Consider the following 12407-nt stretch of genomic DNA (forward strand, 5'->3'; position numbering starts at 1 on the left):
TATATATATATATATATATATATATATATATATATATATATTTATCAAGGTTAACCATACAAAAATATCTTATTCAGAGAAAGAGCAACTTGATAGCTCATTCTAATACGTATATAATAAGATCATATACTCACCAAGACAAGCGAAGAGAACTAGAGTAGCGAAAAAAAGGGCGGTGATAGAAGCAAACTTAGCCATGTCTATTACAACTTCCTTTTCAAAGTATGTGTAGCGTGAGAAAATAAGCACAATATCAACCTATATTTATAGTGAAATGATGGTGAGTTTAAGTCTTTTACTTTTCATCTTACAATTAGTGTGTTACCCGACAAACTATACACACTTTCTTCTAGTAAACAACAGAAGATAAGATGTTTGACTAGTTCATAAGTGGGTTTATTAATCACGTTTCAGACTGCCTAATATTCTAAGTTTTTGCCAGTCTTTTACTTTTGTTTTGGTCGCTCTGAATTTCTTCTATCAAGTTTGCACTTCTTTTTTTTGAGTCAGTACAACTAGGTTTTTTTTAGATGTTGATTTTGGAAATTCTAATTTNTTTTTTTTTTTTTTTTTTTTTTTTTTTTTGGCAAACTCTAATTTCGTATCTTAATCTATGTTTTTTTAGTACTCAAACCTGATCAGTTAGATAGTTTTATTTTAAATATGGTTATTCAAAGCATAAAAATTTAAAATTTATTTGTTTAAATGTATTACTTGATATTCCCTCTGTCTCAACTACATTAATGTTTTGTATTAAGAAAAAGTTAAAGTTAAAGTTTTATTTATAAATTAGTTTATGATTACTTTTTTGTACAAAGAAAAATATAAACTTTAGATAGCATGCCATGTGGAAAGGGCATAAAGTAAAAAAATCGTTTCAATTTTTGTAATGTATAACATCAATTTTTTATACCATCTCCAATGATTTTTCTTATAACATCAATTTTTTATACCATCTCCAACAGTTTCCCTAAATTAAATGAGATAGAAGGAGTATAACTTAAATGAGCAAATCATCCCTGCCCGACGAAAACTTATGTTAGGATTATTTTATGAACATATAAAACGAATTTTCGGTACATGTTTTTTGATTTGTCTATTTCTGTATGCATGAGTACCTGTGAAATTCTTAATATCCAGTGTTATCATCAACTTTAAGTTATTGATCTGTCGTTTGCTTCATTTACATTCTTTACTTAATTTAAATATACATAAATATATTGATAAGCCATATTTCAACTATAGCTTTACTGTATTTTTGCAGATTCGTTACGTAACTCATCACTCATCAGTTGTTGTGGATTTGATTTTTAATATGTTACAGTGACTTTATCCTCAATTTGACCTAAGCGGCTGCTTTGGTTTGAGTTAGTGCTATATATCATTCATATGAGGTGGCAGAGGCTGGTTAACTTGGATAAATTATCAAACATATTTGAGTAGAACAATTGTTTTTGGTCATGGTTGAGATAAACTCGTTGAACTTTAGTGTGAGAGAGAAGTGGAAACGAGAATCGTTATCATCACGACATTATCTCATTAGATAATGGTGTTCACAAATTTTCCATGTAACGATTACTATTTTGTATCCTACACTTCTTTTTTTTGGTTATTTGTATCTTATGGAAGAAAAAAATAGATGTAAGGGTAATTATATGATTATGAAAGAAATCTAATGACAAAATTAAAAAAAAAAAAAAAAAAAAAAAAGTCCGAAACCCTTCTAAATACGTCCAAGTCCCTTCTACAAAAAGATCATAACAATACATGTACAAATAATGGACCAATCTTGCAAAAAAAATCGATGTCGTATGGAAGTTTTGTTAGAGGAGCTAAAAAGGTTGGACAAAAGATAGATATGGCTAAGCATAATTTGAAATTTGGATTATTTTTTTACTAGGTTCGTTGCATAGTATAGAGCTAAGATAGTAACATATCTAGGACTTTTAAGGATCCCTGATTGGTTATTTCCTTGAGTGGCGATGACAAAGCGTCCATATATTATAATGATATATATCACCGGTCTGTATTCTTTTTTTTTTTAATTTAAATTATCTAATTAACTAGGATTTATCATTGGTCTGAGTTAAGTTCAAAAAAATCTTGTCCAGGATCAAAAGATTGAACATGAGCTTGTTGTGTCCGACTTAACTTCAACTTTTTGTAAGTTGAACATGAGTAATACTGCTACCGCATTAGTATTGTAAAATAATCATACGCTCTCTACGTTTTATAATAAATATCAAATTGATTAAATTAGTCCATATTTCTGGTACTTTTTTTTATAAAAAAACTAGATTTTAATCCGCGATATACCGTGTGCATATAATTTTTATTATTATTTATATTTTTATTTGTTTGTTAAATATTAGATATTTTCCAAATAGAGCATCACTAAATTTCCCGACCGTTTGCAGCTGAATTTTTATATTATTTTTTACCCGTAATATACTTCATGACAATTTGTTTGTTATATTTAGTTTATTTTGTTTAGTGTTTGAGATTCTATTTTGATTTTGAATTATTATAACAAAATATAAGAGATCTAAATACATAGTAAGTCATTTATACGCTATGATTAAGTCACATTTTCCCTAATGATTTAATTATTTTACATAATCGTAGTTAAATCAACTTAATTTTTATATGTCAAATATTCTAATATTAATAGTGTTGAAAAATAATAAAATGAGGATTTAACCCGTGTTATCACAAATTTAATGATACTTTATTAATTTCAAGATCTCCTATTTATAACCCATCTACTATGTAACCATATTATATAGTATTTTAAAAAATTTAACTTTACATATTTGTAATATTTTTAAATTTTATTAAGTTTATAGATATTAATTATAATATTTAAATAAATGTGAATCGAAATTCTTTTTACATTAAGAGCCTGACTGGTTCAAACGCTGCGGTTGCGGTTGCGGGAGATTGCGGAAGCGGGCGATTACGGTTTCAAGCGTTATTAAGCGTTTTGAATGACTGGTTTAGCGGCTTAAAATTGGTGCATTTGCGGAGGTTTACGATAATGGTTAGATAGAAAATATAACAAAGAAAATTTCATTATCATTGATTTCTTTTAAGTTTTTTTAGAAAAAAAAAACAAAAAATTCCAACCGCAATCGCCCGCAACCGCAAACGCTTGCAGGAAGCAGCTTTTGGAATTCAGTAGTTTGGAGCGGTTGGGAGTGATTAGGAGCGATTGGGAGCGATTTGTGCGATTGGTTCCAATCGCTAGCAACCGCTACCACCCACAAACGCAGCGTTTGCGGGAGGTAGCGGGAGAACCAGTCAACACCTAAGAATCAAAGCTCACAGGTTTTGGAAAACAAAATAGAAATCAAATTGTTGTTTTCTTTGTTTGCAAAGGATTCAAAGATAAAATATCTTAAATACACAATAGAAAGTGTGGTTAAATATATTATAGTTTTGGTTTCCATATTGATTCTGCTGATTTTTAGTTGGGAATCTAGATAGTATGTAAAATATATAGGAAACAAAATCTGAAGTAATGTTATTTTTGTAATTTTTTTAGAGATTAACTTTGTAAATAAATACAAATAAAAGGGTATAACCTAAAATGTACTTCAAAAATGTGTATATATAGATTTGAGTGGTATTCGAAAGTAATGTAATGTAGGCTATTAATTTACGAGTATATATGATGCTGAATGTAAAAGCTTTAGCGGTTTTAAAAAGGTTATTTAATATACCATTCACATAGTAATTTGCTAACAAACTTCGAAGACTTTAAAATTTGAGATAATACGGAGTTTAAGTTGCTTTTGGACTTCATTTTCCAACGCGAGTTTTAATAAAAAAAAAAACAATCATAATGTTGTAAATGTTTTACGGTTATGAATCGTTTTGACTTTGTTAACTCAGAGCTAGGATTATGAATAGAATTAGCTAAGCAGAGCTATCTATATAATTATAAATACGTTTATCGAGTTGTGACAAACGTATCAAGAACACACGAGAGCTTGTGTATGTTTGCTTAGTTTTTAGTGATTTTCCAAGCATCAATAAAGAGAGCAGTTCTTTATACAAGCTAACTGTGTGTTTTTTTCTTTTTGTCATACGCTAAATGTGTTTAAGAGACTTTAGGTTGGTTGTATAGCTGAACATAAATTGCTGTTTCTTAAAGTTGAATCCTTACCATCAAAAAACCTCATCTTTGAAGAGTGTTGGCACCTTTATTTTGGGATAGTTTTGGTGGGCGTTGCATTGTATGGTGGCCATGCTGTACTGGATCGGCTTGCATCGAGGAAAACGATTGTCGAGTTAAAATATGTTCGGTTTGTAATTCTGTGAATAAAACTATGAATCATGTGCTCTTCACTTGTTCCTTGTTTGTGTTAATCGCCACTATCAATTTAGTATGTCGAAGTTACCTGGATTTTATAGAATCTACGGAAGAACATGAATGGATTTGTCTTCGATGGGTTTCTTTTTCAGGCCAACACGGTTATTGCTTAAGCTTTTGAGGATGCACGGTTATAGTTTGTTACTGATGCTAATGCTGAGAAGAACGTTTTATTGACTCTCTTACCGTTTTTTTTTTTAATGTGTTATGCAGAGCCTTGTATGTATATGCACATAACCACATAAGAAAATGTTTAAAGTCAATGAAGAGTCTTACTCTTACAGATCAAAGCTTGGTTCAATAAACTCTTCCTAAACAATACTCATTGGCCCGTTAATTTGCTATGCAACACGTAGGCACTGCAAATAAAAGAAGCTTGCCAAAACAAAGAAAAAGTATGAATAGACTGTATTTATAAAACCCATAAAAAGATTCAGTATCCTGAGTTCTGCAGAGTGATTGATGCTGGAGCTTACTTGATTATACAGTTGCTGCTTTGGGGGATAGAAAATCGGAAATCTTGCTGGTGTAAAAATCGGGTTGTATCTTGTTATCAGGGCTTTCCAACATTGAGATTGAAGTAACACCTTCAAGTCCACAAAAAAACATAATGAATAAAATTTTGATTGGCCTTAGATGTTGACACCGAGTTAGTGTTGATAGAAAATCAGTTATACCCGAGAGGACGAGCAGAGTTTTGCAACCGCCATTTTGCCCGAATAAAATATCAGTGTCCAGTCTATCACCCACCATGCATATCTGTGACTTTTGAATTCCAAATCTGCAAAATACAATATTAGTGAATCAACATTTCATTGCTTAAAGATGTCATTTGAGATTCTTTTTGATCTGGCACTTGTGGTATAATAAATAAATGGTTTTATTAGCACTTGGACAAGATTAAGGAAGTAGAGAAATGAAAGAAATCAGAAGAAATAAGGATTATGAGAATCTGGAAGCCTTACTTGTCTGCTAAATAGTCCATCATAAAAGTTGAGGGTTTTCCAACAACAAGAGGCTCACGTTGAGTGGATCCAACAAGAGCACCAACCATAGAGCCACCACCTGAGACCGGTCAAGGATGATAAAAAAATGGTGAACATAGACAACAAAATAACTTCTCTATAACAGTCCATTACCAAATTTAAGGCACTACACTATGTTATTGTAACTAGCCTTTTCTATCATAGGAGAGGAGTAAAATCCAATTTCTCAAACTACAACTAAATAAAAAAAGTTGAAAAAAGTGCATACAAGAAACCAACCTGCCCATTCTTGAGCATCAGTAAGGTGGGTGACAGCATCTCGGTTTGTCGCAATGAAAAGACACCCCGGGTTCTCACGGATACAAAGTGTTCCGTACCTTCCATTAGAAAAAAGATATTAGATCACCAAACACAGAACACAAAGTTCTTCTATAAGGAAACACATAATTGGAAGACCTACTGAATTTTGTAGTAGTTGAAATAGCGATCAAATCCAACCACAACAGCTCCCACCTGGAATGCAATTTCAGTAAAACTATGCTCAGTCTCTCTCTCTCTCTCTCTCTCTCTCAAGAACAACAAATTCATGTGTTTATGTAAGTTGAAAGAGAAACAGCAACATAAAGGAATCAAAGGTATAAGAAGGATGACATACATCATGTTCATGCTCCATTAGGAATCCTGGCTTCAATTCAATCTGTTTTTTACCATCATCCTGTTTTTCAAGAACTAAATGTTCAGATTATGACAGTTTTTTTCACAAAGTAAAAGAGAAGAGATGGACAAACAGGGAAGCTAGCATCAACACAAACACAAATCCGGGAAGCTACTAAGGAAGGTCACGGATACATACCGGCCCTCCAAGGTATTGAAAACCAGCAAGTTCAAGCTCTTTCAAGATACCCTCCTCACCAATCACATAGACCTGAATATAAACACGCATCAGAACTTGCAAACAGAAGCGTTGTAGTCTTTACATTTGATTATAAGACGCAGTTTGAGTCTTGGCTGAATAGTTTTTGGTTGAATGAAGGCTTACCTTCTTATCTTTTGGGAAATTAATAGACTGTAAGTAAGCAGCTGCAGCAAAAGATGAAGCAAATATCTCTTCCTGGTGGGAAAAATGGATTGTATAATTAAAAACAAATTATATATAGACTTAAAGAGCACCTAGAGTAGCTAGATTGTGAACTAACCTCGTTAACATTCAGACCAAGAGTCTCAAACTTTTTGCCATACTGTTTCCTAGACTTTGTTGAGTTGTTCGTGACAAAAACCAACCTCTTTCCCTAGAAAAGTTAAGAATACCAAGGAAAAGCAATTAATATGTAACGGAAGAAACTATCAATCAGAATTAAGTGGGAAAGCTGAACCATAACCATTCCACACTTAAAAACAAATCGATCAAAGAGATTGCTTACCAACCTTGGCACGAAGCATATCAAGAGTTTCAGGAACTCCCTCAATCAGTTTATCTCCCTTCCAGATTACTCCTTCAAACACAGAAGAATAAACAAAATCAAAGAGAGAATTCAGCACATTTCTTGGCTATATTCCTCTATCATCTAACTAAAACTAAGCGATTACAAAATTACATTATGTGGTTTTTTTTTTGTTATATACTGACCGTCACAATCGAAGATAAAGGTTTCGACAGAATCAATGAGCTGATCAGCGTTCTCAAGCTGCTTCGAGGCCATAGCTCTTGGAGTCATACTGGAACTCGTCATTCGAAGAGGCTTATGGTTGATTTTACGAATGGAGCCGCCGCAGAAAGAAGAAGAACGATATCCAGAGAGCGTTTTGAAGCTGAAGAGTTGTTTAGAGTTTGGTAAGAGCGAAGAAGTAGAAGAAGAGACCTGTGAAACGGCTGAAGCAACTGACCTACTCAGCATTTTTTTTTCTCTTTTCTTCTCTCTTTCCGCTTCTTTTGGTATATTTTTTTAATTTTTATTTTTGTTTCTGTTTCTTAAACGTGTCCATGGATGATGGTGCTGACGTGGTAAATTGGGTGGATGTGGTAGAAGATATCATCCGATTAATTGGATGAAGAAGAATCGATGGACACACATTGTGAAAAAAATAAAAACAAAGTGCTCTTTTACAAAAAAAAAAAAAAAAAACATTGGCATGTGATATGTCACACCATTGGTGGTTTGTTCCACAAATTCTTTTATTAAAAAGTAATAAAAAAATATAAAAAAGAGAGAAAGGGAGAGAATTTTTTTTTTTTTTTTTCTTTGAGTAACGGTGAACCTTTCTCGGCTAATGATGCTCTTATGACTCTTTACATTACAAAAGCACCAACCAAAACACACATATAATGATATTATAGGATGAGATAGGAACTCATGAAGGCCAAGTGTTTGAGAGCCATGTGTTTGGACTTTGAAATATTTATATATATAAAAATTTAGTGATGAATTATTTTTACACCAATTAAAGTGCGACATATGAACACATTACAAGCATGAACCAACACAAACGTGTGTATGAATAAAATTAAATAAAATTAAATTGGAAATTTTAAATCTTGAGTTGAAATGGGTAAGAAGGCCAATCCTTGAGATCGTCTTCTTGCCTTCGAACCTTGAAATCATCATCATCTACAACACTCTCATCTAAATAATCACTATACTTCAACAAAAACGCTAGCACAAGAACGACCCACTCCAAGCAGAACATCACCACACACAAACCGCCAGCGAGTTTAAGTATCACCGCACCGTCTTCCTCCAAAACATACGATTCCAAGAACCTTAAGAAATCCCCTGTTCTCGTGAACGCCAGAACAGAGACCGCGCCTTGGAATATGGCCGTGAGGACTGTGGCTACCATGTGTGAACCGTATAATCTGTCGCTAGTGGTTGCGGTGGTGGAGAAGGCGAAGATCGAGCAGCCGGAAACCGCGGTGGCGATGGTGAGAGCGTAGAAAAAGATGAGAGAGAGACCAGAGAGTGATGGGAAGAGACAGAGGGAGATCGTGAGGAAGATGCAGCTTGAGGCTGAGCCTAAGAGGATGTAGTTGCATACAGTGGCGGACCTACGTGAAAGGAAGGGGGATCAACTGACCTCCCTCAAATAATAAAACAAATTTTTTTGCATCAGTTGAGTATTAGTAGCACAGTTGGTTCATTCATCCTAAATTGACCTCCCTAACCACAGTTCGACTCTCCCTTCTTACGTTCTTGAAGTTTCTTGATTAGTCCACTTTTTTTATATGCAACAAATTTGAGAAAGCGATAAAGCTGGGATTTTGTTGGGATTATAATAACGGTCGTATATGTTTTTTTTTTTTTTTTGAAAATATGACCGTTATGACTTAAAGGGCGAGACAAAGAATTCAATTAAGGTGCAACGGCTCGATAACTTTTTAATCTTTCTTTTCTTTTCTTAATTGTGTTTGTTGGGATTAACGGTCGTATTTGTTTCTCTATGATTTTGTTATGTCAATTTGTTTTCATAATATGGAGCCCCAAAGATGTTCGGTCTTCTACGTTGTCTTCACCATGTATTTTTCTCCCACCTTTCTTGACCACATTATGTGCTGTTCTTAATGCGTAGTCCATTCACTCCATTTGTCAATCTTTGCCATTTTCTATAGTTACAAAACTTAACAAGTTGGAGCATCAAAATGAAAATTGGGTAGACTGCCAAACGTAATTCTAAATAAGTCAATCTCTCTTAAAGACCAACTCAGATACACAAAACCACATCTAAAATTTAGCAAGGCATATCAAAATTTTCTTGTCCTAATGTTATTAGTAAACTCGACAGGAGAAAATTTCAGTGATTTAAGACTCACTAATTTCGATTGAACTGAAGACTCCTTAGATTTGCACCGACTACAGATCCTTGAAGAGAGAACTATCAAATTTCAGAAACGATATCCCTTTGTCGATATATATTTGGGAGATTTACATTCATACACACACTTTCTATGAAAGTATGTTTATATTCATTTAACACACTTTCTGTTCATGAGACATTTTTCTGCCAATTTTTCCATTGTTCACATAATTTTTAGACTATTTTAACTCTCTTCATGTAAGTTGAGGTATAATTAGAGAGAAAAGCAGTTTGTATTACAGTCCGTCCGATTTTAACTAAAAATTTGATCTTACAGCTATAAATGAGCGTGTACCACAACATGAGTCTAACTAATAAATGTGAAAAGTATATTTGAAAGGATTTGTCATAAATAATTAGAACCATTTCATCGAAACTATTAGTTAAAATTCAATGGACAAGATTTTCTGTCACATTTTTATTTCTTTTCTTCACTTTCTTTTCTGTTACTCTCTTTGTAATTACTTTATTTAATTATTATGATATATATTTTTGATTTTGTTTTAATGATTCATTATAATTTTATTTTTCTACATTTTGAGATCCATTTTACTATATTTAAAATGAATAATTATAATACATATTATCCAATTATACATATTATTCATTGAAACTATTAGTTAAAATTCAATGGACAAGATTTTCTGTCACATTTTTATTTCTATTCTTCACTTTCTTTTCTGTAACTCTCTTTGTAATTACTTTATTTAATTATTATGACATATATTTTTGATTTTGTTTTTATGATTCATTATAATTTTTTTTTTTTTTTCATTTTGAGATCCATTTTATTATATTTAAAATTAATAATTATAATACATATTATCCAATTATAGTTGAATATTTGTTGATTGTTATGTGGATGCTAAAAATGTCTTATTATGTGGATACTTATATGTGGATACTTATTTGTGGATACTATACTTATTCTAAAATCAAGTCCATATGGACGATGAATTATACACATACACTAAAAATTACTTATGTTTTGGTGAACTAGTCATTGTTAACTATCAAACAATGTTAACCTCATCATATCCCAAAAAAACATAAGCATGAAACCCTTCATCATATTATATCCTAAACCCTAAACCAGAAACCTCTAAGCCCTAAACCCTAAACCTATAAGCCCTAAACCATGAAGTCTAAACCCTAAACTATAAACCTTAACCTTAGATCATAACATAATCATAAATTTAATTTCACAGCAATTTTAACAAATGTAGCCAAATATGAAGATCTTTTACTAGAAAACATGAAATTGACCCACCTCAACCAGTAAACCTTGAACCTTAAATTAGGCCAAATTTTTGATTACTTGCATTACATTCTTTATTATTTCCAAATTCATTGATGTTGTTCGCGATTATGTGGATGGTTAACATGCAAAGATGGATACTTATTTTTTGGTTGACCAGATAAAAAACAATATGAAAACCTAACTAATCAAACAACTTGTGGTTTGGTAAAGTATTCATGGTTAACTATCAATCGATTTTAATATTTCATGTCCATAAAATCAAGTCCACACATGGATGAGTTATACATGTCCACTAAAAACCACTTGCGTTTGGTGAAATAGTCATTATTAACTATCAAACAATTTAAACCTCATCATATCCCGCAAAATCTAAGCATGAATCCGTTCATTATATCCTATACTAAACCTCAAACCCTAAACCCTAAACCTCTAAACCTTAAACCCTGAATCTTAAACCTTAAACCTTAAACCCTAAACCCTAAGTTCTATAAACCCTAAAGTATAAACCCTAAAGCCTAAATCCTAAACTTTAGACCTTAACCTTAGATCATAAATTTAATTTCATAACAATTTTAACAAATGTAGCCAAATCTGAAGATCTTTTACTAGAAAACATCAAATTGACCTACCCCAACCATTAAACCCTAAACTTTAAATTAGGCCAAATTTTTGACTTCTTGCATTACATTATTTATAAATTTTCAAATTCATTGATGTTGTTCACTATTATGTGGATAGTTAACATGCATAGATGGATACTTATTTTTGGAATATCAGAGAAAAAATATATGAATACCTAATTAATTAAAAAAATTTGTGGTTTAATAAAGTAGTCATGGTTAACTATCAACCGATTTTATTCTTTCATGTCCACAAAATCAAGTCCACATGAACAATAAGTTATACACGTCCACTAAAAACTACTTTTGTTTTGGTGAAGTTGTAACGCCCCGACCGCCACTTCTTAATGGGTCCCATGTCCAATCTCATTCCACAGGCCCACCTTGCTTAATGTGCCTCACGACCTCTCACTAGGCCCATGAGCCTATCCATATCCGACGGCCGGTTTTCTACGTCCGGGAGGCTTTAAAGACTTGTTACCGTCCCTACAAATCACCACATGATCTTTTCCTGTGTTTTTTACTCACTCGCACATTTCCGACAGTCACTTCCCGAAAGGTCACCCATCCTAAGACTACTCCAGCATAAGCACGCTTACCTGTGGAATTCTCTCAGGACATTTGATCGAAAAGATAAGTGCATTTTGGTGACATAAGTGGCCAAGTCAATTCTTTTAAACCTCTTCGCAAGTATCTGAAACTGGGGTGTTACAATTCACCTCCACTAAAAGATCGCAACGTCTTTGTTGCGCACCCAGACCGTCACCCCCTGACGGTGTGAGTCCACTCGACTCCACACTCTTTTGGGTTTGGCTCTGATACCACTTGTAACGCTCCGACCGCCACCTCTTAGTGTTCTCCATGTCCAATCCCAGTCTACAGGCCTACCTTCCTTAATGGGCCTCACAACCTCTCACTAGGCCCGTGAGCCCATCCATATCCGACGGCCAGTTTGTTACGTCCGGAAGCAAAAATTTTGACTTCTTGTCTTAGATTCTTTATAAATTTCTGAATTTATTGATATTGTTCTTAACTTGTAAAGAAATATTTGGAAATTATATTACTGGTTTTTGTGCTAGAAACACTTGAGAATCCAGCACCTCGATCCTTTGAGCTTAAGAGAAATATTTCATCTAAACACTTTTGCTAGAAACACTTTGCTTTTCTCTAACAAAAATTATATACTTTTGTGGCAACACTTTCCAACTAACAAAAATTATATATTTATTTAAACAATGAAAGAGAGAGAAGAGAATGAAAAAGAAATATGTGAATTGGGTAACTAGAAAGATATTTATAGTTTGATGGTATTGTTG

At 32.9% G+C, this 12407-nt stretch overlaps 3 protein-coding genes across 3 annotated transcripts in view; all 3 read right to left on the reverse strand.

Moving 5' to 3' along the window:
* The window catches only part of LOC104724046 (defensin-like protein 3), a 935-nt gene extending 692 nt beyond the window's left edge, over window positions 1–243 (reverse strand). Inside the window, exon 1 of the mRNA XM_010442490.1 lies at window positions 135–243. Within this exon, the coding sequence (XP_010440792.1) occupies window positions 135–198 (64 nt within the window). The 5' untranslated portion in view covers window positions 199–243. The remainder of the gene's footprint in view (window positions 1–134) is intronic.
* On the reverse strand, window positions 4602–7297 carry LOC104724047 (phosphoglycolate phosphatase 1B, chloroplastic). The gene is made up of 12 exons (XM_010442491.2): window positions 6989–7297; window positions 6787–6854; window positions 6558–6650; window positions 6401–6472; window positions 6215–6286; window positions 6017–6076; window positions 5822–5874; window positions 5641–5738; window positions 5341–5440; window positions 5053–5156; window positions 4852–4962; window positions 4602–4750 (listed from the first exon to the last, which is right to left on the reverse strand). The coding sequence occupies exons 1-11, from the start codon at window positions 7254–7256 to the stop codon at window positions 4856–4858; spliced, it is 1095 nt and encodes a 364-aa protein (XP_010440793.1). The 5' UTR covers window positions 7257–7297; the 3' UTR covers window positions 4602–4750; window positions 4852–4855.
* On the reverse strand, window positions 7754–8424 carry LOC104728216 (the record flags this gene model as incomplete). The annotated part of the gene is made up of 1 exon (XM_010447237.2): window positions 7754–8424. A coding segment is annotated over one exon (537 nt), but the record flags the coding sequence as incomplete, so codon positions are not given.

This window comes from Camelina sativa, chromosome 11 (assembly GCF_000633955.1).
Source record: "Camelina sativa cultivar DH55 chromosome 11, Cs, whole genome shotgun sequence".
NCBI classification, from domain to species: domain Eukaryota; kingdom Viridiplantae; phylum Streptophyta; class Magnoliopsida; order Brassicales; family Brassicaceae; genus Camelina; species Camelina sativa.